General features: G+C 33.3%; 6 protein-coding genes and 1 long non-coding RNA gene across 12 annotated transcripts; 5 read left to right on the plus strand and 2 right to left on the minus strand.

Annotated features, from left to right (window-relative positions):
• Window positions 1-834: 834 nt before the first annotated feature.
• LOC112494481 lies at window positions 835-1,874 on the minus strand. Its single transcript, XR_003059918.1, has 2 exons — window positions 1,682-1,874; window positions 835-1,602 (listed from the first exon to the last, which is right to left on the minus strand). It is a non-coding gene; the product is annotated as an uncharacterized LOC112494481 (long non-coding RNA).
• Window positions 1,875-2,039: 165 nt separating this feature from the next.
• LOC107268430 lies at window positions 2,040-11,907 on the plus strand. 3 transcript variants are annotated; one of them, XM_015741192.2, is made up of 10 exons: window positions 2,389-2,522; window positions 2,894-4,384; window positions 4,455-4,654; window positions 4,737-4,875; window positions 4,965-5,186; window positions 5,327-5,428; window positions 8,581-10,372; window positions 10,454-10,649; window positions 10,730-10,907; window positions 11,006-11,907. In XM_015741192.2, exons 2-10 carry the CDS (start codon window positions 2,924-2,926, stop codon window positions 11,063-11,065), a joined length of 4,350 nt encoding a protein of 1,449 aa, XP_015596678.1. In that variant the 5' UTR covers window positions 2,389-2,522; window positions 2,894-2,923; the 3' UTR covers window positions 11,066-11,907. The 3 variants fall into 3 exon arrangements, with proteins under 3 accessions (XP_024941544.1, XP_015596678.1, XP_015596676.1); XM_025085776.1 differs by lacking the exons at window positions 8,581-10,372; window positions 10,454-10,649; window positions 10,730-10,907; window positions 11,006-11,907 and having other exon boundaries at window positions 2,040-2,522; window positions 3,371-4,384; window positions 5,327-8,510; XM_015741190.2 differs by lacking the exons at window positions 8,581-10,372; window positions 10,454-10,649; window positions 10,730-10,907; window positions 11,006-11,907 and having other exon boundaries at window positions 5,327-8,509.
• LOC107268440 lies at window positions 11,709-12,994 on the plus strand. Its single transcript, XM_025085793.1, has 4 exons — window positions 11,709-11,907; window positions 11,966-12,438; window positions 12,499-12,774; window positions 12,852-12,994. The coding sequence occupies exons 1-4, from the start codon at window positions 11,727-11,729 to the stop codon at window positions 12,921-12,923; spliced, it is 1,002 nt and encodes a 333-aa protein (XP_024941561.1). The 5' UTR covers window positions 11,709-11,726; the 3' UTR covers window positions 12,924-12,994.
• Window positions 12,995-13,044: 50 nt separating this feature from the next.
• Window positions 13,045-13,628, plus strand: LOC107268444 (up-regulated during skeletal muscle growth protein 5). The gene is made up of 2 exons (XM_015741224.2): window positions 13,045-13,260; window positions 13,345-13,628. Exons 1-2 carry the CDS (start codon window positions 13,177-13,179, stop codon window positions 13,429-13,431), a joined length of 171 nt encoding a protein of 56 aa, XP_015596710.1. The 5' UTR covers window positions 13,045-13,176; the 3' UTR covers window positions 13,432-13,628.
• A 736-nt stretch (window positions 13,629-14,364) lies between these two features.
• LOC107268434 (tudor and KH domain-containing protein homolog) lies at window positions 14,365-23,176 on the plus strand. The gene is made up of 9 exons (XM_015741203.2): window positions 14,365-14,575; window positions 14,803-14,906; window positions 15,002-15,407; window positions 15,531-15,746; window positions 15,811-15,974; window positions 16,054-16,274; window positions 21,638-21,818; window positions 21,895-22,095; window positions 22,204-23,176. The coding sequence occupies exons 2-9, from the start codon at window positions 14,811-14,813 to the stop codon at window positions 22,414-22,416; spliced, it is 1,698 nt and encodes a 565-aa protein (XP_015596689.1). The 5' UTR covers window positions 14,365-14,575; window positions 14,803-14,810; the 3' UTR covers window positions 22,417-23,176.
• LOC107268438 (speckle-type POZ protein) lies at window positions 16,380-20,511 on the minus strand. Of its 4 annotated transcripts, XM_025085791.1 has the most exons (7): window positions 20,246-20,511; window positions 19,479-19,544; window positions 18,150-18,349; window positions 17,775-18,073; window positions 17,423-17,677; window positions 16,785-16,932; window positions 16,380-16,713 (listed from the first exon to the last, which is right to left on the minus strand). In XM_025085791.1, the coding sequence occupies exons 2-7, from the start codon at window positions 19,493-19,495 to the stop codon at window positions 16,454-16,456; spliced, it is 1,179 nt and encodes a 392-aa protein (XP_024941559.1). In that variant the 5' UTR covers window positions 19,496-19,544; window positions 20,246-20,511; the 3' UTR covers window positions 16,380-16,453. The 4 variants fall into 4 exon arrangements, with proteins under 4 accessions (XP_024941559.1, XP_015596703.1, XP_015596702.1 ...); XM_015741217.2 differs by lacking the exon at window positions 19,479-19,544 and having other exon boundaries at window positions 20,216-20,511; XM_015741216.2 differs by lacking the exon at window positions 19,479-19,544 and having other exon boundaries at window positions 20,246-20,504.
• A 1,490-nt stretch (window positions 23,177-24,666) lies between the features above and the next one.
• LOC107268442 lies at window positions 24,667-25,851 on the plus strand. The gene is made up of 2 exons (XM_015741222.1): window positions 24,667-25,067; window positions 25,282-25,851. The coding sequence occupies exons 1-2, from the start codon at window positions 25,056-25,058 to the stop codon at window positions 25,594-25,596; spliced, it is 327 nt and encodes a 108-aa protein (XP_015596708.1). The 5' UTR covers window positions 24,667-25,055; the 3' UTR covers window positions 25,597-25,851.
• Window positions 25,852-25,876: the final 25 nt, after the last annotated feature.

Here is a 25,876-nt window from a genome sequence, read left to right on the forward strand (position 1 = left end):
TGCGAATCTCCCCCATATACGTATTCACACACACCATTCTATTCCGGAAAGAGCCCATAATATGGCGGAGCCAATCACTAACAAGCCCTACCGTTGGCCGGACTCTTACTAGAGAGACTCTACTCCATTCTAGTCACAATCATGATGTACTACTGGTGTAAACCCACGCATACACCGTTGTACAACTGTCAGCAGACGCTGATTGGTTATAACGTTTCTGAATACCGTTTCAACCAATCACCCCACTGCTATACAAGTAATGTTATATGCACGAGTTTGCCATAGGGTGACAACAATGCATTGTTTATAGACTTCTATTGAATCATTTTGAAAAGCCATGAAAGCTGACGTCATATAGGCGTCCATGCCTATGTTCCGATATAAACTTACATTATTATGACTGTGTTCCTGTTTACCTACTAAAGAATCATCGGAAAGTATAGTTCTGGTTGTTCGCAAAAATAATTCATGACAACAATTGCTGACTTACGACTATTATGTAATTTTAGAAATGCCTAAAACCTGGCTTATTACGTGTCTTGAAAAAGCTGATTATGGACAAGAAGCAAGGAAACGACAGTCCACTTCACATCGTACATCGATTTGGCTCTTCTGTAAAAACTATTGACTACCAAACGTTTTTACAAGCTATCAAACACTATCAAACTACTATCAAACGATTGGAATAAAAAAAAGTTTAAAAAATAAAAGTTGGCCGGACAACTTCACGCAGGTAGCGTAACCGGCGTGCCGCACAAGAACCACCACCAGGCAGGCAGACAGGCCTTTTTCTTTATCGCAGTAATAATAGATACAAAAGAAAAGTCAGGCTGCTTTTTATCCTAATTGGCATTTATTACTGTCTAAAATTAATGAGACAACAAAAGGGGATATAATGCTCTTCGTCAACATGTCATAATTCGTTTTCAAAATGTTCTACATATGTATAATAAGTTTTGCAATTACATCTTAAGATTACTTATTGTTATTTCACATAATTGTGATATAGTAAGGTTACCCAAAACGTCATAATTTACTAAATGTTGTTAGTGCAAATAGTAGGTACAGTGATACGTGCGATAAGAAACCTTCACTTTTAAGTTAAGGTTGGCCAGTGATAATAATCATAATCATAACAGGGATTCACAAGTTAAACAGACAGTACAAAAATTTCAAGACTTTAGGCTCAAAAATAAGTAAATTAATAATTAAATAAATTAAATAAATTAATTATATATATATCAATCTCAAAATTTGAGTCAGAAATCATTACGTTCTATCGTACGAGAATGAAGATGGTGAATTTTGAAGTTAATCATTTTTATAGATTGAGTATATCTATATACATATAGTGGCACTTTCGCATTTTCTATATTTCAAAGGATTTCGTTATTGTTTGATATATAAAACAGTTCTGAATTGTATCTCGAAATGAGATACCGATTACCGATTAACGATACCGATTATCACCGAATTACCTAAATTAATTAGTGTCTTTGTTAATACTTTGGTGTTTTCTGTGATTTTACTTCTAGCGCCTGCTCGGTCCGATGTATTTCAGGCTCTGCGTATTATAGGCGTGTCTCTCAAGAATGTTAGATCCTGAGTTTAATAATAGATTTCTTATTTTACCTTGGTGGGTTAATGAGGATAAGGATAGTATAGTTTTTTTTCTATTTACCTGATTATTATTGAAATTAGCAGTATAGATGTTTCTTATTTATGGCCAATTTCTTCCTAAATGTATCCTCCGGATAAATCCCCAGCTAACCAATCATTTTCAAGTTTTAGAAGTTTGTCTGCAGGATAAATTTTATCCGAAAGTGGAGAAATTGACCATTAATGATGTTGATAATTTATTAATGGCGTGTGATGAGTATAATTTTTCCTTTACTATTGACATTTTTTAGATCTAATTAATAGTAATAGTCTCTTATCTTTTTTATTTTTTTTATTATCTAGTTTTTCGTATAGCCTTATTTTGTAGTTGTAAATTATCATAAACTGCAAGATATAATACATTTTTTCAGTTCTTTCTAAGCAATTTAAATTTTAAATTTATATTGACATCACGAACAAGAATATAACTTAATAAAAAAGCTTGAACAACATTTTATCGAAACCATAAAGGTTATGGTTGCATTGCAAGTGAATTATCATTAGCGGATTTTTTATTATATTCAAAGAAAATGGCTATGGTAAAATAACGGATATTTTTGTCCTTGTGAACAATTTTCTTTCCGGCTGTCTCCGCCATAAGTGAAACTTGTTTCGCCATTGGTCAGAACTTATCTAAATAAGGGCGCATACTAATTTACAGCAAACTAACTTCGGTGGGGCCAGTTTTTGACATTGAGTAGCAGTACGTACTCAGGTCTTTATGTTAGTCTATGGTTAAATATAAACGTGCAAGCCTGTGCGAAGCCCCGCGTAATTCTATTGTACAATGTGGTAGCTGCGTGCAAAGATATCGTATTGAATTGCAAGAATATCAGCGAATTTCAACTACTGAGTTAAGGAAGGTATGAAATTGTATTTCATTAATAAATTGGTTAAAACAATATATAGTGTAGGTTTAATATTATAATGAATTGAGCGAATAATGGTACGTTAAAATACTGGGATTTCTATTCTCGTTAGAAATTTCTTTGTTTCGGCTATCGTGGATGCTGCTTTTTAGATTATATTGCTGAGCTCAGCGCAAACTGTTCTTTGATGATATCAGTAGTAACTGATCCGATCTTGTTTTTAGTATAAGTATAATATAAAAAATAATGATGCTAAAATATTTTAAATATTTTACGTTATAAATGTATTTAGAAATGTTTGGTATACAGTAGATATAGATTTGTTGTGTTCTTTTGCGATTGTAGTTTATATTTTTTTTCTGTAGGTGACTGTAAGCCAATGATTATTGTCCAAAATGCCTGTTAAAAATAATCAGGAGGAGGTTGAGGCCTGTATATTGTCATCCTTGGTGGCAGTGAAAGGATATAAAAGAATAGAAGAACTAGATTCTTTGTATTATGACAATGTTGGAGAGCATATACCCTGGCGAAGACTGGGATATGGTTCTTTGTTAGATTTCTTACTGAGTATACCAAACAGAGTCCGAGTTGAATCACAAAATAATTCTTACGTTGTTATCCCAGTTGTTAGTGACAAAGTAAAGCATGTTGATGAGTTGGTGGGAAAACAAAAATCTGAGACTAAGAAATATTCTGTAAGAGGAAAATCTTTTCGTCCAGCTTATAATTTTCCTGGTAGCCACTCTGTGGCAGCACACATTCCAGCTGATATACTGAGAGATATTGTTCATATTGTAAAAAAGGTTCCAAGTGGTTTAAACAAAGATTATATTTTATCTCAGATACGTGTAAAGTCACCATATCTAAATGTCACCACTGATGAGCTAACAAGGCAACTGGCACTATTATCACATCAAATAGTAATAAAAGGCAACATGGTTTATCCTGCTGAAAAGAGAAGTCAAAGCTTGGCAAATTCAAATTCAGAGCATCGTCCTTCTCAATCTAAACCAGCATGTTCTGCAATAAAATCACAAGAATCAAATAAATATATGCCTGCTGGTTCTGAAGGTGGTATTGAGGATGAGTCATTCTGCTTTGTACCAGCTGGATATATTCCAGATGTTCGCCGAAACTGTAACACCAACTACAAAAAACCTATATCCAATTTTATTGAAGAGAGTGTAGCGAGATCTCAAGTATCAGAAGATAGCAGAATTTCTAATCAGAATGTACAACCACAACAAAATAATAGTTCTGGGAGTGCAGCCAATTTCCAAATGAATGATATATGGCAACATACCTGTACCATAAAAAATGATGAAATTCACATGCAAGAAAAGTCTAATAAATCAATATATCAGGCAGCTCTTGGCATGAATAGTCCTCAGGAACGAGTCTACAACAATTTATTGCCTGTTGAAGAGCCAAAACAAAATGAACCTAACTATCAGATAGTTGAAGACAATAAAGAAAATGATGAAAATCGATATAAAACTGATTTCGAAAGTTTACAGGATCTGATAAATACCAGAACAAAGTTTCGATTGGAGATGCTCATCCAAAAGTTTCCCGATGGTATATGGTGTTCGGAATTACCTGAAAGATATAGGATCGAATATAAAATCCCTTTGGATTATGTGGACCTAGGTTTTTCAAGTGTCAGTGACTTTGCAGCTCACCTCCCTCAGATTTTCCACATAGTCCAGCCAATCGAAGGAGGCGACTTTATTCTGTATAATGCCAAAATACCTTTGCCAGAATCCGACACAAAGAAGAGACCATCTCAGAAACTAAATCTTGCTTCTTATTACTATTTGGACCGTGATGACGTCGATCCTTTCCCTACTCAAATCGTAAGTAACAAATAACACTGAATGAGTTAAACAAAAATAACATAAACATAAATAAATAGTATATTATTAGTCACCAGACATCTCTGCACAATTGATACCTGCCGATGTACTCACGTACGGAGAGTGCGTCGGCCAAGTAAGTGTTACTGAATTGGGTGGACAAAAAGGCTATGAAGCGGTGCTAGTTGAGGAAATCTTCACACCGTCTTTCTTTTGGATTCGATTGTTACGAAAATCATCAAAACTCACGACACTTATGAAAGATCTTAAGTGAGTATTTGGCTTTTAATTAAAAATCAATTTTGTTTGACTGATCTAGGTTGAATAAATATTTTGTTGATCCTTCTTATAGTGAGTTTTACTATGCCAAAGCTCCTCAATATTTGATCCCACCAGTTGTCATAACAAGGGGATTACATTGTGCTTGCAAGTACCACAATGAATGGCACAGATCAATTGTAAAACAGGTCAAGCTGGATGGAAGAGTTAGTGTAAGTATCAAAGTCTGTTAGAAGCTAATCAGAGAAATCTAATTCCTACGAAATTGATATGTTTATGAATAATATCCTGGTTTGTTCAGGTCGAATTCTATGATTACGGCACTCTCAAAACCTGTTTACCTGAAGAGCTTCACTTCTTGCATCGCACCTTCTCGTGGTTACCAGCTCAAGCCATACCCTGCGGATTATACAACGTAAAACCACGAAGCGGATCTCACTGGACTCGCGGCGTTACACAACTTTTTGCAGAGAGAGTAGATAGCGGTCCATTAGTCGCATCCCTTACAAGTATCGATACAGAAGTAGGTGTTATGAATTAATTATTAAAACACTACAAATTCTTAACAAATATAATCTAAATTGTCTGTTGATTAAATAAAAAATTTATAATTGTACCCGTAATGTTTTAATTGTATTTTATTCATTTCTTCAATACTTTCAGAACAACTCGATGCTAGTGGTCCTGGTTGATACTTCAAAAGAAGAAGATGTACACATTAATGATTGGATGGTCCAGCAGAATCTCGCAATATACGGAAGCATGGTTCGTATTAGGCCTCGAAATTTACCGTATCGACAATATTTAGAGTGTCAAAAGTTAATAAGCACAAAGAGCACACCCGACACTTCGAATATGTCGGAAAATGATTTATTAGGGAATAAAAAATCAAACGCGTTCACTGCTAAAAAGCAACCTGGTAAAACATCGCTGGAGTTGCTCGAGGAATTTTCAAAATCAAAACCCTCAAGGGGAACTTTAAATTACAGCGATACAAATAATACAAACGCATCGACACAAGACGTGTTGCCGTTTCATGAAAAGAAAGTACGATTCAAGTACGAAATGTCATCCAATCGCATAGATAGTCAAAATTATACTAGCAGTCACTCAAGCAGCAATGAGTCCCCCAACGACCATGACTCGTTACTTCTATTAAATCCTGCGCAAGATTTGCATAATAAATACAATGACGAGGAGAATGATTTTGGTCATTTTCGAAGTATGTACGGTGGACACGGTCGTATGGAGTTTATAGATTGGATAAAGCTTCGCTCATGTGTAAATAATAAGACCGAATCATCGCCATTACATTCTTCACTTGAAAAATTACAAGAGAAAGTAGTTTCAGGGACGAAAAGAGACTGCATCAAACAATTAATTCCAATTAACCAATCAATCCTGAATATTTACAATAATCAATTGAAGGACGAGACCCTTTGGACATGTGACAGCAACATTGATAAACATACGTGCAACGTCACATCACTGACAAGATTACGAAAAAGGGCGTTTGAAGCTGAAAAATTTCAATGCTCAAAATTAAGAATACCTTCCGACGTGATGACACTTTTACGACACAAACCTAATGATAATATTAGTGAATCGTCATTTGATCGCCGCGATAAATCTGTCTGCGATATTGACGTGCAGCATACCACTAATAATATTGTTTCAAAAAAGGAAACGACAGGAATATCCGAAGTGACTACAGTTATTCAAAGCACAATAGAAACTGTTGATAATTTTGATAAAGAGAACAATGATCGGAAAGAAATTGAATGTCAACAAGGCAAAAGTAAAGTTCATCGTACGAGAAAGAATCGGTACGCGCAGCTTATAGCTTTTGCGCAAAGTACAGCTCAAAAAAAACTATTGTTACAAGAGAGCAGTGATGATTGTTCTGAACGAGTAGAAAGTTTGAAAGATTTGAGAAGTATTAAAAAACGGAAGTCGCTACAGAATGTTGAGAATTTTTCGAAAATCGTTGAAACACATAAGGATAATAAAGAGATTTTAAAGAGTCAAACGAAGAAATTGAACGACAGTCATTTGGTCAGTATGAAAAATGAGAATTGTATGACGGAAAATGGAAAGGACAATGACGTGGTATCACACTCCGAAAGTAAAATTGAGAATTCAGTAAGTGAGGAAAAGTTAGTAATAAATAATAAATCAAAAGATTCACTTCGGGATTCATTTTTGAAAGTCATGGAAGGCTCGAATAAGGTTCACGGTTCTGACATTGATTCTGATGACTTCAGCACATGTCATGACGATTTAGATAGAAATATGTTAAAAAGACAATTTTATAATAAGACATATAATCAAGAAAGCTCTCGAGGGCCTATAAAAGAAATAATCGATAAGAATATTTTGACGGAAAAGAATGATTCGTTCAATGATTTGAAAAAAAATATAAAAACAGCATCAGTAAATGTAAATGTAGAGCAAACCATTGATTTTTTTTCAGATAATGAACAAAACGTTACTGTTTTGAAAGAACCGACTGCGATAGAAAATCATGATGAGCCTTGTGCCAAAAAAATAATTGAGCCACTTCAAAATAATAAAGAGATAACAAAAAGTACGAATGAGGGTCGTGTTATCAATGCACGGAATGCGAATTTAAAAAATGCTACTACTTTAATTTTCAATGATATTGATATGGAATATGATAGTGACGGATCAGAGTGGGAGATTTGCCTGAATATGAATGACTTAAAGAAATATTTGAATGTACCAGCGGACGTTCAAATAAAAGAAATAAGCGATACCACTTCCAGTACAAAAAGTATTAAAAGTGGAATAGAATCAGAAATAGATGATTCATACGGTCAAGGAAGCGATGTTGAAGCAATTCCAAAAGTGAATGAACCTATAGAAAAGACTGTAGAATTTTATACCAAAGAAACAGCAAAAATTATCAACGACTATAATATCGAGTATAATAACAACAAATGCGATAGTACAATTGATTTATCGTTTAACGATGCTGAATACAGCGGAGATGCAAGTATTTCGGAGAATCTAGAATCTGACAGCGATATAGGAAATAATACTATGAAATTAGATAAAATGCAAGAAAAATATAATGAAAGTCAATCACGTGTACAAACTGTAAATTTGAACCAAGTTTTCGATACAACCAAAAATCAAGAGAACGAGGAACAATGTTATGAAATATATGACAATGAAGACTCTGAGAAAGTAACGAATCTTTTAGTAGGCGAGAAATTTCAAGAGTCTGAGATCAGTAAGGACTCACTTAACATGAACAAGTCAAATGATTTGGATATAGAGAATAACGTCAAGAATTTTGAAAATCCAGCTAAAATGCAAAAAGATTTGTCCCTTTTGAGCGAAATTGGTAAATGTAATTTACGTCGTCAATTTGAGACATTACAACTTGCTCCGAATAGTTTAAATTCCAACGCCTCGAGCAACGACAGTATCCCATATAAAAACAAATCTCCGTTTTTTAATGTATTCAAATCTTTGTACACTCCAAAAAAATAGGGAGTGGCATGATGTTTTGTTTCTCTCTATAGCTTTGTTTTTTTTTGTTTTTTAATAGACTTTCATGTCTCTAGCAATAATGAAATTAATCAATGTTTTTTATGCATTTATGTAACGCATTTTCTTTTATATATCTTAATTACCACACATAAGTAAATTTAATCGAAGGCAATCAGATTTAAAATTCGTTAAGTTATCACAGTATTATAAAGTTCGTGAGAACAGTGTATTATAATTTTTGTTTTAAACATAATAAAGAGTTTATCGCAAAGTAAAAGTCCGCTTCTCCTTATTTTACCGGAATTTACATAGATGTGAAAAAAGGACGAAAGAAAAAAAGAATTTATTCATCCAAACCTTGTTTCTTTTATTTCTGTTTTTTCTTTCTCCTTATCCAGGGTGACACCGTTAACCAGTTTGATAGATTCGTAGATAGACCTCTGGCAACGAGCACACGAATCTTTCAGCCCATCGACGAGTGTGAAGAGGATGAAGCCCTAAAACAAACTGTGCAATCCAAGCAAGCAAGCCGTACAGAAAATGTGCCATTAATTTCACCGCAGAGTATTTTGCACGAGGAATCTTCTGGAGCACCGCCAGGATTTTCAGTACCAAACAACAATATTAATAACACACCATCCACAACTGGACCACCTGCATCAGCTGCTCTATCAATGGATGCCTTTCTCACGTTATTGAACAACAACTGGACAGAAAATTGTTGGCTCATGAATAATCTGACAAACAATAACAGCGATGCGGATCAAACTCTGCAAGCGTGTATGCAAATGTTTAAGCAAAATATGCTACTGCAAATGCAATTGAGAACAGCATGCAATTCCATAATAACCGATTCGTTGATGAAAGATGTACTTTCCGCTGCTATGAATGCAACGGTGACTCAGGAACAGAATATTAATAGAGCGCCGAAGCATGATAATGTCTTGAATAATGGAAGGCAGCAGCTATCATCAAACATAATTCCTGATCAATTATTCGATACGACAAATGCAAACTACCAGGCGAGCGATGCAAATGCAAATTCTATATCTAGTGCATCTTGTAATTATGCAACAAATGATCCAATTATTTCAGGCACATATGAAAATTTTACTGGTGCTGATACACAATGCGATAATAATATAAATTTGATACAGAAATCGATGGAAGAACTTTATATTAATAATTCACATACTGCGGTTGAACAAAATGAAACAGATACTATACAAGATAATGGAAACTCATCGTATTCTTCTGCGAATGGACCGATAAAAAATTCTAATAAGTATTCATATACCACAAATGGAAATTTCTTTAAGGATCTCTGTGACACTAATCCTTTTAAGCAAATGCTTATGGAAAATATGACGTCGAAGGAAAATGTTAAAAATATAATTAAAACAAATTCTAACATACCTCCTCCGATACCAAAGAGAAATCCTGATTTTATAAGTAAAGTTTTTGAGTTGAAGCAAGAGAAATTCTTTGGCGATGCTGATCATATCAATACGGAGAATATAAATAATACTAAAGAGCTCAGCGGTATTAATGAAGATATTAATGTACCAACAACAACTAGTTGCACTTATACCCTTGAAGATGAGACACCTCCTACGTTTGTTTCGAATAAAAATCCATTCTCCAATCCAGATACATTTGTTGCTAATGATACAAATGTACATGAGGATGACATTAAGCTTGAAGAATTAAATAAACCAGTGCAAGTGTCCTCAGTTCTTGTGGACACACAACAGAGTGAAATGGAAACTGATAAATGTGTCTTTACCAAATCAAAGTCCGCTCCAAAACACACTGCAGTCACATTTGATTACGTTAATCAAGTTGATGAAGGATATCTTACAAGACCATCAACTTCTAATGAATGGGAACAATCGCAAGGTGTCAATGCGTTTTATGCACCAGAATTAAATTCTGAAAAAGAGTCCAATGTGCCATATTTTACTTCAACTGCACCAAAAGCAGTCGATGCTACTCCTATGCCATTGTTGCCTGAAACTACTTGGCCGACACAAACTGGAAATCCCTTCAGTGAAGCATTTGATGATAATGTAGGTACAGTTTCCACAGAGCAGAATCATGCCAATTTGGACTACTTTGTCAATATTGATAACGAAGGCTTTGAAACTGCAGGTGATGTGTCATATGACCTTCCTGTATTCTATACAATGAGTAAGAATTGTTAATATATAATTTAATCGAATAGAATATTTCATTATAATTGTTTTTCGCAGCATTCCTTTTTTCTTGCAGAATTGGATGACAAAACTGTATTTATATTTGTGATCGATGGAGAAGGCTGGCTTAGTAGTGACCAGTTCGTGGAATTATTCACCCAATTGAATAACACAAACGTCATGCTCAAATTAGTAGATATGTTGAATATAGATATACCATTCAAAACAATATACAGATTAGACGAGCCGCTACTGTTTTACCAATTAGATAAGTAAGTATAATAGTATCCTTACTGCATGTTTTATCAGTTGATAACTATAGTCGTATAATAAATATGACGACTCATTTCAGGACAATGCAAACGTTGACGGGGAGTCTGAAAAATCGAATTAAGAAAGGTCTTCATCTGACACCTCTTAAATGTATGATAAAGCTTCTCGTTAAAATAAAAGTCATTCGCTGTGAGGAAGTTCGACGAGCTGTTAAGAAACAGGAATTTAATGTTGGCTCAGTTCTCTATAATGTGATGGTCTGTTTAAAAGAATTGATGCATTATGTGTCTTTGAAAAATTCGCACAAATTATTGATCGTATTCTAATCCTTGATTATTTCTTTTTTCTCTTTCAGACTGTTATCAATACATATGGAGACATACAACTGAAACATTCCAAAAATTGCGAGAAATAATTAGAGTAAGGTGGATATAGAAATCTACTATTAAATCAGACCTTTGTACAATCTTTTTTATTTCCTTTGACATGAGATAAGTATTTAGTTAAACTTCTAGTATTAAATGTTGAATCATCGTATTGTGTTTTGTTGATTACACTTCAAAGTATATACTTAATCGTGAAGAATCTTTCGCGATAAAAATAAGATTCTATATTAAAATTATAAATTGTTTATATACCAAAGTTAACTATCTTTTGTACTACTGCTATGTAAGTGAAAATAACAAAGAGATTATATATTTGCTATATAACAGATGTGACTTATGATTATCAGTTTATTTTACTTTAACACAGTCATATAAACAGTTGGGCGGAGTTTGATTATTAAAATATCATTTAATATGGTTAATTATCTCTAAGCTGTAAATAATAAACTTTTTACAAGATACGAGAAAAATAGATTTGCAAAACGGGTAGGCGGTTTATATTTCTATTTGGAACAAAAACCAATGAAAACAAAAGTTTCATGATAAAACACAACATGGCAATGTTCTCCAACCTCAATTACATAAAAATAATTGCAGAAATTTCTCGTAAAATTCAAACCGTTTAACGAAAATTAAACGTACTCGATATTGTTTAAAGATTATTGTGTTGTAATTTGCGATAAGAAAAGGATGTGTGATCCGTGCTCTAAAAAACCTTCCGATAAAGAGTCATGCAACAAAAAACAAGATAATACAAAATTAGGAAAAAGAAAGTCCACATCCGAACGATTTTCTTTGAAAAACATTTATTATTCTTTATCTTTTTCATCAGCTATGGAATATTTTAAAAAAATGTTTCCAAGCAGAAAGAGTACGTATCACAAATTCTATTAATATGATTGAAAAGTACAATTCCCTTTTAATTTTAGAAAAATCCAGCGACCTACCAAGAAAATCAACACCAAACGACGTAATGAATTTGATATCAGTGATAGAGGATAGAATCAAGGAATTTTATGCTGTAGTTACAAAGAAGATTACAAACTTTTTGGATAATGATATTGCAAAATTAAAGAATCATTCCAAAGAGGAAATAGCGAAAACTAAAATTGCATTAAGCGAGTATTCGACGGCACTACAAAAGATTTCTGAAGAGAAACTGCAACATATAGCAGAGTTAAAGCATAAATATCAGACAAAACTTATGACGTTAGAAGAGGCGAAGATTTTTGTTAAGTTTTTTGAGGAAAAAATGACGGAAGTAAAGAAATTGACAGAAGAGATGATTTTAAAAATAAGTAAAGCCGATAGCACACCATTTGCAAAAGAGTTGCAAATCATAGTGAAAGATAACGGAGAGAAAATGAAATCTGCAGTGGACGCTCTGCTTAGGAATGTCAAGGTTTTGAAAGAATATCTTTACCATTTTTAATTATAAAATATGATGAGTGTTTCATTATAGGAAGGAGTTTCAAAAGTTGAAGACATAATGAAAACTATCCCTGTTCAAAAGACCGTCATATCGAAATTACCAAAGATAATAAAGATTCCCCGAATTGCGTTTCCGAAAATGAGTGATTTTAAATTATTCAAAAAAGGCAACGCTCCTCCTGATTTATCGAAAGCCACAGAAACGTCACCCAAGAAACCATTGATACCAATAGTTTTAAAAAATAAATTTCCACATCTAAATTTGACCAAGCATTTTAATTCTGAAACCGTATACGGCAGAGCTAACGTACGTAAAATTTCCACATACATTTTGATATACGTAAAAGTAAATCAAGTCAATTAAATCCTAATTTTTCTATCTAGGTAGCAAAAGCAACATATGCTGGAATTCTAATCTGGTATCTATACAGAAAAGTAAAAAATGCAAGATCTTAATATCAAAAAAAAATATTCATACGTAACAAGCAATATGCATGCAGAATCACAGTCAGTATTCAAAAATATAGCGCAATTATTGAATAATCGAATTTCGAGATATTGCGGTTTCCGATTCAACTAATCGATATTAAGCGAGTCAGGGCGCCACTAGCAGAAGAACGTGATTACCGTGTCGGCTCTTGTATCTGTAAAAGTCGAGAAAACATACAATCTTCTGTTGAAGTATCTTCAAATAAGAAAATAATTAAAAATGGCAGGAGACTCAGGAGATGGAGCAAAATTGACTGGACTGTCCAAATATTTCAATAGTTCGACAATGTACGGTCGAGCGAACGTAAGTTGAACGATTCTTTATAACCTCTAGTGGTGCATCTATATATCAATATTAATGTAATTGCGTATGATTTTATTATTTTAGGTGGCAAAAGCAACGTACGTTGCCATGGCTTTGATTGCTGGTTACGTCTGGCTGAAGCCTAAAAGCAAAAAGCAAGAGAATGCTTAAAATCTGCAAATGTAAATCGTACGCAGTTTCGTCTTATGTAATGAATGTCCAATGCAAGTCCTGTAATATAATTTCATGCCTATTGAAATAAATACGTAGACTAGATGTTATCCATTATCATTACGTTTGATATACGTTGACTTTTTCAATCATACATTTAAAAATTACATTGTTACAATAAACAACAATCAACTACATTTTTGTGTATCAAATTTTCTTCCTCAAAGTAAATCCTGGTTCGATATATTTTCACAATTTTTTTTCCCCCTAGCATCTAGGGATAAAATATTACTATAAACAGGGGTGACCCACGAAATATATAGTGAGCGTCAAAGTGGATGCATTTCAAAATAAATTGTTTACCGAAGCAGTGAGTATTATTGATAAGAATTATTAACTTTGAGTAACAATTCTATATTTACTCCTATAAAACTTGTGTAACATCAGCCCATGTAAAAATGAGTTTTGCGAAATATTAAATATAATTATTATAAAAATTATATTCGTCGCCTTGTTGTAACTGGATTTGATTATGATTGATTATGATTTTCTGAGAAATATTTAAACTGATGTACGTTACGTCCAAATCAACTATTATGTAACTATAATTACCATTAAAAATTCAAAAAATGATTTTCTAGAAGAATTATGTGCAAAGATAGACAAAAAAATTATTAAATATTCATAGTTCCATTTCAGACGATTATGTCAACAATAAATTTGAACACCTTTCGTCACACTCTAAACTTGGGTAGGACGTCACTGGACGTCACAAACATTTGAATCGTATCCAACCTCGCTACAGGTAGATAAGTAACAATTAAAAATAATTTTGTCAATGAAAAGATGTGTATTGACGAATAATTGTCTATGGACACAAGCCAAAATCGCGCTTTCAGAGATTCGCTTTATATCTGTCTAAATATTTTCTAAGAGACGTAGTCAAAATTTCGGTTTACGTTATTAATGCAGGGATCATGATGTAATTTCACAGATCAAGAGTAACAATTTAGCTGTAAATGCATTTTGTTGTGTGTTGGTAGCTCTGCACGTTTGAAAGTACAACGTGACGCAGATCTATGTAGTTTTAAGAATTGCGTGTAGTTTAATGGTGAAATATTAATTCGAGAGAAAAGTTCGAAATGTAAGATTATAAGGTTGATAATTAAAGGATGCTATTTTGTTGTTTAAGTGAAAATTGTATTCTAGAAGGAAGGAGTACTTTTTGTATGACTTTAAGGTTACACTTGGTGTGGCTTTATTATGTCATTTTTATGGTTCTGATATTGTAGAGATCATGTAACATAAATTGAGATTATTCATAGAAACTCATTTTCTGGTAATTAATGCATGTTTTACTTTTTTATTTAGCTGGAATAATGAAGTCGATATCACAGCAAATTGTATTACCAGTCGTTCTTGGATTGTCACTTACAAGTATCGGTGTAGGTTTACTATATTTGCTACTTAAAAAGGTAAGAAAATTAAATATTTATTATTGAAAGGGAACAGTGTTTTCTAAATGTATAAAATTTATCGCTTGTAATGATATATCTTTATCTTATTCTAGGACAAGGACAATAATATTACAAAGAATAATCAAGTAGGAAAAGCACATCAGAGTGTGTCTTTTCTTAAAGTACCATCTCAGGTAGTTCCAGCTGTAATTGGACGACAAGGCCAGATTATAAAAAATATAGAAGCAAATACAGAGAGTTCGATAAAGTTTGCACCTCCAGATATTGAAAGTAAAGATCGTGTCTGTATTATACGTGGAAAACCTGAGAGCATTCAGTTAGCTGAACATATGATAAATACAATAATTCAAAGTCAACCAATCATTGAAACATATGAGACATTCATACCACAACGTGCCTGTAGTCGTGTAATTGGAAGGGGTGGTGAAACTATACAACAGATTCAAACGTACTCCAGTGCTAAGATTATTTTAGAAAAGACTCTGTCGAATAATCCAGGTATTTACAAGTTTTGATGTATGACATCACTAGACTGATACGATAAACTACCAAAGAAAACTGGGATTTATCACTTTACCTGTTTCATTACAAGTGAATCAAAATGATAACCTGTTTCTTTAGATGCTAAAAGAAGAGTCATCATAAAAGGAAGTTCCGAGCAAATAGCAACAGCCTTATCGTTAATTGAAGAAAAAGTACGCGAGGACAACGAAGCTCGTGAAGAATTAGAAGCTAGCTTAGCGTGCCGATTACCACGAGGCAAAATATCTCCACGTAACACAGTCGTAAACGTATCAGAAAATGCTGCTCTACCTCCAGAACCTACAATAATGCCAGGTAGATATCTTTTATTAAAGTAAAATACAATAAAATTAACGAATCATAAGATAATATTTTACAGGATTCAGCGGATTGATGGAAGTGTATGTTAGCGCTATGGAAAGTCCAAGTCAATTTTGGGTTCAGGTGGTTGGCAAGGGTTCCATAGCCCTTGACAAATTAGTTTCGGAAATGACAACCTATTATGACAATCCAGATAACCAAGAACTTCATACCTTAAAAAACGTAAACATCTTAAATTATTTTATTTTTATAAATCTACGATGCTTTAATTATAACCTTTTTATTTTTTTTATTTGGTCAGATTAATGTTGGTCAAATGGTGGCAGCTAAATTCAGTTTCGACAAACTCTGGTATCGCGCTGAGGTCACTTCCATCATCGAAGCAGACAGTTACGAGGCTTATTTCGTCGATTATGGGGATCGTGAAATAATGAAAGCAGCCGACATGTTGGAACTTCGAACAGACTTCCTGAGTTTACGATTACAAGCAATTGAATGCTGCCTGGCGAACGTCAAGCCAAGGTAAGTAAATTTTCTTATATTCTTTAATTTTATTTTTGTCTATGGAACTATTACTATTATACATACAGACCGAAAAGAAATTATCAGCTATTTTTGTTAAAACAATTACTCATCAGTCCTCTTATTTGAAAATATACAAAAACCTCATTTTTATAATATATATATATAATATACACATATTAATCACTGTCATCTATATTACTGGAACGTGAACTTCCAATACCTGCTTCACAAACTTCATTGAACAGTTCAGGGTTCACTTGCTCCATGACTTTCCATGCCAAACTCTTATTTATGTTCAAAATGTTATCTTCGCAACATGCCAAACAAGCTCGCTTCAAAGGATCACATCCATACTCATCGGCTATCAACAATAATGTTGCTACATTCTCTGGTGTTATTGTTTCTATTAGATTTCGTTCACAAAGTTCCTTTAATCCTGTATAAAAAATACGACATTTTTTATCAGATGACAGTGATTGATTATATTACTCAATTATTTTTATGTACCTTGCAATTGAAAACGTTCAGCTAGGGGTAACAGTTGAGCAGCCAAACTGTCCAAATTATCAACATGATCAGTATAAATGTAACGTAAAAGTTCATATGTCAATTCTTTTGAGAAATCCAGTAGATCCAATTTGAAATGATGCCTGGTCTAGATATATAAGAATATAAAAACTGCAGCATTAAAGATTATTTTTCAATCAATTGAATACATGCCATGCACGTCTGATAACAATAATACTATTATTTTCTTGTGAAAAAATAGTAATATTTATTCATAATTATCATAAACAATCCACGTTAGAGTAAACTATTCTTAATAAAATATACAACATGCACACGTAATTATATTAAGCATAGAAAAATATATGATATATTTTTAATATAATAAAAATACAGTAAAACATATGATTCACACGCCACACTGTTCACAATACACTGTGAGAATGCGTAGTAGTAAATGTTTAAAACTTTACAAACTTGTACACACTATAATTAATTGGAATGACATCAGGTGGTTAGAGTATTATAATACTTCATGCTTCTATATTATCATTATTATTGTTATTATTCTATAGAATTTATGACAATCAAACTATGGTGGTAGGAAAAGCACTCTTCAAAACTGGATGGATTTCAACCTTTTCCTTATTCTTCGTTACACTCTCCTTATCGTGACTTTCGACATTTTCATTCACCCCTGGTAAGACATTGTCATTGTCTTCATAAAATTCTGACTGTTCCACTTTATCTAGAACTGGCTTTATCATGTCCGCCAAGACTGAACTGCGCGCAGCTACTATACTACTGTGCACTGGAATCTCGGTTCCATCATCACCTGCACAAGTCACCTTCGTGTCTGCCCCTCTTGAATGTCTCAGTAGTCTTGTCATATCCTACAGAGATAATAGAAATGGTGAATACTCATGTATCGATGGATTATTCACATGCGACTGTTGTACAAAATATTTCTTATTGCTGTACTAGACTTACTTGGGAGAGATTATGTTTCTCGCTCTCGCACTGAATTATTTGGATCTTCACCATAACTTCCACGTCGCCAGTCTTCTTCAAGTGACGATCTACGATGGATAAATCTCTGTAACCCAAGGAGATGATGTCCGACGTTGACTTTAACTCTAGGACTGTTCTGCTAACATGGCAATATTCCCAGTGCTTTACTTCTGCGTTGAAAACTGCAAATTGAAAACGGATCCTTGCCTGTTCTACTTCGTGGACCGTACAGTTAAGCATGTTCAGGCAAAGTACTACTGGATTTGTTATTCTGTTTCCTGTAATTAGATAATTGGCATTTTATTTCTATTAGATGTCAAATGGCTTACTTTCATTAATTTCTTTTTTCGTTACCTTCAGGTCCTTTCCAAAATCTTATCGACATATTCCACGTGCTTTGTATACCATTTACATTTAATTCAAAGGGAGAACTATCAATTATACTTTTCTTTGCAATGGTTTTCTTGTAATTTGGTATCGGCCATGTGTACTTGAAGACTATATCTGATACTGTTGGTACGAGTAATTCCATTGTGATGACTTCACTATAAAACCTGTTCACCACAGAATAATTATAGTATTTATTTGCTTAGCTAATGAAATTAATCGAGACAGCTGTGTCGTGTGGATCTTTTATAACTTTGAGAGATGTGTAAATGTAATCTGAGATCTGCAGATGTGCTCTAGACACATTATCATTCGTGATAATATAATTTCTTTCTTACAATTAGATGAGATATAAAAGTATGATGGTAACGTCATAGATATACATAAAAGCATCCAACATCTGATAAGTTTAAACTTTTCTCATTATGCTCTATCAGTTTACGTTAAAACAGAATATATAAGTCCCAGTTTAAGAAGTAGAGGCGTCTTTAAAATCTTTGTGATGCCTCCACTTATTTAATTCTTTCCATAAAATTCTAACGTCCCTTTCGACCATCTTCAACGTACATATATTAATATCTTTTGAACCAACGTACTATTTCAAATATATATGTTTATGGATTAAAATGGATCTTCGTATGGAGTATCCTGTTTTGGTAAACATTATCTTCATGTTATCACTTGGATAACTTCTTCCTTAGATCCAGAGATAGTAGAAGTCCAGTGAAGAGTATTTCAAAATTGAACGTTCATTGGAATAATTGATTCCGGAACTTCCACACAATTAGTCCCTTTATTCTATCTATTTGATGCATCAAACAATTTAACTCAATTACGAGAGATCATCTTCGTTAACTTAATTATTCCACGACTGTTATTTACAGCTTATAAAATTTCTTCAATACGTATAAATAACTATTTGTCATCTGTCAATGATTCTTCACTGTGCTAAAAGATTTATCAATAACTGCAGAACGACCATGAAACAATAATGGAATCCATAGTGATCGAGGCTACATAGTAAGAATGTGTATTCTGTTATGCTATATTTATTATTCCTAATATTAATCACAGACCCCATATCGTCTACTGTATCATTTAATTTGGCATTCCTCTAGCTGCCTATTACTGTTGATTAAAGTCTTGATACAACTGTTGAAGGAGTAGATCGGATTTCATACATCTCCATTTATCTGATGTAATTTTACGTGAGGTTCTGTTTCTCGAGTAGTACCAAATTAACTTTAAGTTCTACTTTAAATTTTCCCTCAGCGATAAAGTACAGAACAGTTTTACCATTTCAGTCCATCCATGCTGTGAGAGAGCCGTGCAATGTTTTTAACAGCAAAGATGGTCAGGTATCTTAAAGTTAAAATGAATTAACAGATACCTGGCAGAGTATTGTTAATATTTTTCTCTGATTATAAGCTAGCTTAAGTAGTTTGTCGAGGACAGATAATTACGCAATGTATTCAGAGGTTCACTTTATGGTGATACTCAAATGGACCGTCATCTGTTGTTAAGTAAATGTTTATTGAGGAACTTGCTTGGGTGTAAAGTACATATTTTCACTTGTACTTGGCGTATGTAAGTTTCCGTGCCACGGTTCATCCAAATACGTTTATATTAACTAGAGTGTAAATTTATTTGCCAGATTTTACTTGTACATTACGTACGGAATTAGATGGGGAAGAAAGATTTATAGAAGTTTTTCCCTTTGAATTGATTCCTGTTTCTATATTGTTGCTTTAATTACGATATTTTTCACTGTCACGCTACGTTGATCTATTCTCTATATCATAAAGCTTTTAATATATGTTGTCACATCCTTATTGCATTTATTTTTTAATAATTTGATTTCTGCTTATCTTTCTATGCCAAAACTCACTTTGATCATTTTTGCATTCAAAATGCATTTTTGACCTTCGTTATTTATTTATGAAATTTGCTAAATATTATTAAATGCAATACAATTGTTTGTCATTTGAATTTAATGTGGGATTGGCGTCAAGAAATTTATATACTATGCATACCTGATGGCTAATATTTGAAAATATACTAACTTTCAGATATGAATGCGAAATCTCAAAGAAATTCCTAGACTCAACTATTATCTTCTATGTTCACGGTCACTGTTCACCGTTCACTGTCTACTGTGAACCGTCCACTAGAATATCACAGATTCAAATGCTCCGAGTGTAATCTATAAACGGAACGTCGTCTGAAAAGCTACTCAACGCACTCGAGAGGGACTAGAGAGAGGAATTGCGCACAAAATATGTCGAGCTTTAAGCCAAACAGTAAATTTCTTCGTGTAAACCCTTCAACAAACACACAGCCCAAATTGCTTATTAAGGTCAACAAGATAAATTTCAACAAACAGTTCAATATTTATGACTCACTAAAATACAAGCTGAGGGAGACTGTCAATAAGAAGATTAAAACTAAACGACTACGGTTACCACTGTACCTTTGCTATTGACATACTTTGTATTTTGCAATATGGTATTCTTGGAATTGTCTGCATATTCTAATCTCAGTATTTCACGGTCTTATTTTGGATTTAAAAAAAATTATTTGATTGATTGGCCAATTACATTATGATGCTTATAATTTTTTGTTATACTCAGGTGTAAATCTAAAATGCAGAAGCGTTGTATGCCAATAAAACGTGCGTATCAATGCATATAACTAGAATCACGTTATTTTCATACTTGGCATAGAAATGCAGAATTTCTACAATAATAATGTAACATTTAAAACCATAATGAATGTGTTTACTTGGATTCCGTGCTAGACAGCTCCCTGCGACCGGTTTTAATACACAATGGAAAATTTGAAACATATTTTTGCATAGTGGCAGATCGTTGTACTGTATATAAATTTGAGATATTATTTGCGCACCTTTTCTGTCAAAGATTTATTGGAGAATAATTATGGATTGCACATTATGAACGATTGAGAGCATTTTCGACTCATTGAATGTTTATTGTATTCAGATTTTTCATGAAATCTGTTTAGTGTTGAGAATGTTTAATAACTATTTCCACAACTCAATATAGATTCCAGTCTCTTGCAAAAAGCTGTATTCAAAATTTATATAGACATTGTTGTACGTATTATTATATAATAAGGAAAATTATTGACATTGTGAATGATAATTAACTAATTAGTTACTGTCATTTGCAGTGTAATTTTTTTAAGTGTATGTTTGCCAGAACTAAGTACTTGGATTATGTTCAATTTTTATTATGATAAATAATTTTATCCAGCATGTTCCATATAAATCAATTATACAATCTGTGTATAACATTTTGTATTTAGATTTTTCTTTGCTGTCACTTCTTGTGCCATCGAAGACTCTTTCTCACATACCAGGATTGTTAGCCCTGACATAAATACATTCTATCCATATAAAACGTCATACTAATACATCATTAAAACCATCGTTTCAGGGATGGCGAATGGAGTCAGGATGCCTCTGAGAAGTTTGCAGATATGTGCCAATTGGCTCAGTGGAAGGTCCTTGTTGCGAAGGTCAGAGGATACAAGGAAAGAGCAATGGCATTAGGCAGGTCACGTAGAGAAGGTTCACCCATTCCTTGTATCGAACTTTATGATAAGCAGGATAATAAGGTATTAACATAGAAATAATTACAGACATTAATAATCTCCTGGAAATCCTTTGACTAATCATACTTTAATCATCCAGGATATTAATGTGGGAAAGGAACTCATTAACGAGGGTATGGCTGAATTTGATCAAGGACCCTGGTCGGCAGCCAGCTCTACTTTATCTCTTACAAAACGTGGATCAGAACTTTCATCAGTCGCTTCTCCGATACATTTTGACGTGACGTCGAATGGTTCCGCTGGACCAATTTCATTGAATACTAATAATGCAATAGAATCAGTAAGTGTATATGTTATTTAATTATCAGTTTAAGACGCGCACGGATTCATCTTATAAATTAAAAATTTTTTACAATTGTTGAACAACTTTTTGTATTTTTATTTGCAGAAACTCAATGAACCCAGTGATGATTTGAAGACTACTCAAGTCAATGGACACGAGAAAACAGCTATTCACGTTAATGGAACTAATGACCATTATTCACGAAACAACGTAACACTAAACGATACTAATGATGATTTTCCATCAGAAATACCACGCGTTGTCGCTGGTGGTTACGAGAGCGATTATTCCGAATCCGATGAATTGGAAATGGGATAAGTAAAATTTTGTATTAAACGAGGACTTAAAATCTGGCACAATACCAATTTAAAATTAGGAAAAATATTAACTAACTCTTTTCCCAAAGTGATGGCTAATGAGTGGTATCGTTGGCTGGTAAAGTTAGATCTTTTATAAAGAAAATTTTAGCCTTTGATTCGAATCGACATTTTCATGTCGATTTAATTAACAAATCTGATGCTAACTAAAGAATATCTATTGCATACGTCACGGCATTATGTGGTTTTCTAAGATGTTAAATATATTTTTCTTATTAGCGTAACTTTATTTAGAATGGAAGTTGTAAGATTGTTTGAATCTCGCCTAATGTCGTGACGTATTTACAAATCGATCTTCATGAGATCGTATGTTTTTTTGTTGATTACGTTTTCATCGAGCGAAACGCGCACGTTAATACTACACTTTCGTGTATCGTTACTTATCAATATTTATTATGTACGATTATATATGCCGTTTTCGTTTATAATTCTAATCTATTTTTTTTACAAGATTATGTTTATAAATAGACGCGGATATGTCTAAGTTCACGCGGCAATTATCGTCATTTGTGTATTTAGATAATAACGATCTCAGTGAAATGCGGTACGATGAAAATAGCGAGATCAAATTGTATTGTTTAATTACAGGACTTAGAAATGCGGTTACACGCATAGTTATTTTTCGTTTCTGACTCTCGTTACTGATAATTTTCCTCTTTTTTCTCCAGGCTGTTTCTCGTAAAAAAAAAAAAAAAAAAAAACGTTTATTCACGACAATCACTAGTAGATTAAGATTTTTTAAATTATATATAGCTTTTTTAGGAGGGAGGAGAAAGAACAGATACAAAATTTCGTTTGAGGAGCATTGTATTCGTTACTCTACATCAATCAAAATAATTTTCTTAGCACAAGATGCGCATAGAACGATGACGTTTCATTTCATTTAGATTTATTATAGAATTGCGAAAAATTTCTGCATTCATAATAGCCTTTAAGACGATCTGGTAAACGTTATATTTTTTTAATTTTATTATACCTCTTTACGCTTCCTGAATGAACATTGTTATTTTGATGAATCTCATCGCCATGAAACCTAAGTTATTAATTTCACGTTCGTATCAGACAGATTATTTCGGTTATCTTAAGTATTTACGTGCAATTTTCGGAAGTGACCTGACAAAACCGCTTATCATTTCGAATATCAAAAATCATACTGCCTTATGTTTCCAGTATAATTTTTCATATAAGAATTTCACGATCAACAAAGGTAACAGTTACATAATGCATGGTAGAATCATACAAGGTATGTTCAGTTCATGGACACATTTTCGACTACTACTACGCAGCTCGAAGATTCAGCCATTTTTTATAACACTGAACTATACTGAAGACTATGTCACGGTGTCTATGGAAACGAGACGGCAAGACTGAGAGTCTCATTGGCTAGACAAATTACGCGGCAACAATGGCTGAATCTTCGGGCAGCACCTTATTGGTCCTTTGCGACGTAGATGCGTCAGAACATACCTTGTCTGATTCTACTATAACATAATGCACCCAATTTATTCTACTGTTCCGATAAGTTTATACATATACATATATATATATATATCGTTAATATTTTTGCTATATTTTATTATTCAACTTACAAGTAATTGTCTTTAATTCGCGATGCGATCTCGTCCTCTGTAATTGATAAAATATGTGCCTTACACTGGTTTGTCTTTAAGACAATCTCTAGAGAATATCAGAAAACCCGAAGCGATCGAGTTCTAAGGATGAATATCGTCGTAGCGAATAAATCGTTATGTAAAATAGACTTTTACTGCCATAAGGTAAAAGCGTTACATCTTGAAAGTATATATCGAATAAAAAGGAATATATGAATCCAGTGTGAAATAACATAAGGATGCTGTGTTAAAGTATAATAGACATAAGACACAATACTGATTGCTTGAAAAAATATAGTGCATCAACAAATCATTTCGTACCTGACTTTTCTTTTATCCTACGCAGGCATGAGGTATATTGCGAAGTCAAAATAATGTAAAACCAAATTAAATAGAGCGATGATTCTTCTCATGAAATGAAGAAGTCCCCTTTTTCTTAGACTTTCGATGGATTAACCGTTAGAATCTTTTTTCTCACCCTCACGAGTGAAAGTCCATCACCAGAAGAGTAAGAAATGCTTACGCGTGTTTTTAGATCTCATGAATCGACATGTATATATATATGTATACACACACTGCATTGTAAAAGAAAAAAATTGTTACAAATGATCGTTCAAGTTCAAGAAATGTGGAACATGGACGTGCCGGTTAAAGTAATTTAATTGGACACATGATTAGTGCTAAGTTTCGAATATAAAATCTTAATTATAGTAAAACATTTATTCTCCAAGTTTTCGTTGTTTGGATTGATTTTACCTTTTGTATATACTTGTTGCGTATTCGCGAGTATAGACTAATCCCGGTGCAAGAAACTTATGGCTGATCTGGTGGTGGGCGGTATTACCACTGTGGTTTGTGTTTGATAGTAGTCAGGATGAGAAAGCTGCAACCAAGCGAAACCGTATAAAACCATCGTCTTCTAACCACTCTCTTCAGTTCAAACTGATCGACTTCACTGATCAACATCGCAATGAGTAATCCGGTAAAGGCATATAGTTAGCAATATTAATAAATACTTTAATAAAATAGATATTAATTGCTGGAATTCATTTGTTTAAATTAGTTAACTCTTTGCACTTCAAGAATTATTTTATACAAGCAAAATATTGCTGTAGCAGCGCCAGTTGAGCTCAAAGAGTTAACTATAATTTAATTTATTAAATAAAAGACTATAACCATTAAATTTTTATTTTCAGAGGTACGCAGTAGCCTTTGTAATATTCATGGCATACACAGTGACTGCTTATCCACGGTACCTGGCGATTCCTATTGATGAAGTTAATATCATCGAACTGAGTCCAATCCTACCAGCATCCCCAAGGATTGCACGACAGGCAGATGAATACATAGTACCCGTTACCGTATCAAAATCGAATCACGAGGAGAACGAGAATCTTGTACCACGCCCTGAAAGATCAACAACACGCATTTTGGATTACATTGATTTTGGTGGACACACTGGTGTCAATGGAGCATTTGGATGGTACGCGGATTACCCAGCGCACAATTAACGTCTCTTGAATCCTATCTTTATTTTTTATATTATTTTTATACCTATAGTTCTTTGTGAGTTCGTGGTACAATTTTGTCTAATAAATTCACAGAGATCCCATGGGATAAACACTCGTTGGGATGTGTCATGCCTTCTATCAAGTAGATATAGGAGAAATCATTCTGCGGAAATGAAATAATTCTTGAAATAATTGCTCAATACAATCGTACGCGATATTGTAATATATAAATAAAGAGAAAAGATCTAAGGTGAAGATTGCTTATTGTTTATTCTCCTTT

The sequence above is a fragment of the Cephus cinctus genome, unplaced genomic scaffold (genome assembly GCF_000341935.2).
Source record: "Cephus cinctus unplaced genomic scaffold, Ccin1 Ccin1_scaffold0564, whole genome shotgun sequence".
Lineage (NCBI taxonomy): Eukaryota > Metazoa > Arthropoda > Insecta > Hymenoptera > Cephidae > Cephus > Cephus cinctus.

Bases quoted from the DNA above. Each gene is read 5' to 3' on its own strand.
- LOC107268430 (XM_015741190.2), top strand. From the start codon at position 2,924: ATGCCTGTTAAAAATAATCAGGAGGAGGTTGAGGCCTGTATATTGTCA. The intron at 4,385-4,454 runs GTAAGTAACAAA...GTATATTATTAG, and splicing joins ATCCTTTCCCTACTCAAATC to TCACCAGACATCTCTGCACA. The intron at 5,187-5,326 runs GTAGGTGTTATG...CAATACTTTCAG, and splicing joins TTACAAGTATCGATACAGAA to AACAACTCGATGCTAGTGGT.
- LOC107268444 (XM_015741224.2), top strand. From the start codon at position 13,177: ATGGCAGGAGACTCAGGAGATGGAGCAAAATTGACTGGACTGTCCAAA. The intron at 13,261-13,344 runs GTAAGTTGAACG...TTATTATTTTAG, and splicing joins CAATGTACGGTCGAGCGAAC to GTGGCAAAAGCAACGTACGT.
- LOC107268440 (XM_025085793.1), top strand. From the start codon at position 11,727: ATGTGTGATCCGTGCTCTAAAAAACCTTCCGATAAAGAGTCATGCAAC. The intron at 11,908-11,965 runs GTACGTATCACA...TTTTAATTTTAG, and splicing joins AATGTTTCCAAGCAGAAAGA to AAAAATCCAGCGACCTACCA. The intron at 12,775-12,851 runs GTACGTAAAATT...TTTTCTATCTAG, and splicing joins CCGTATACGGCAGAGCTAAC to GTAGCAAAAGCAACATATGC.
- LOC107268438 (XM_025085791.1), bottom strand. The intron at 18,074-18,149 runs GTAACGAAAAAA...ATCTAATTACAG, and splicing joins ATTTTGGAAAGGACCTGAAG to GAAACAGAATAACAAATCCA. The intron at 16,933-17,422 runs GTTGAAATCCAT...TTATATATCTAG, and splicing joins TAACGAAGAATAAGGAAAAG to ACCAGGCATCATTTCAAATT.
- LOC107268434 (XM_015741203.2), top strand. From the start codon at position 14,811: ATGAAGTCGATATCACAGCAAATTGTATTACCAGTCGTTCTTGGATTG. The intron at 15,408-15,530 runs GTATTTACAAGT...CTGTTTCTTTAG, and splicing joins GACTCTGTCGAATAATCCAG to ATGCTAAAAGAAGAGTCATC. The intron at 22,096-22,203 runs GTAAGTGTATAT...TTTTATTTGCAG, and splicing joins CTAATAATGCAATAGAATCA to AAACTCAATGAACCCAGTGA.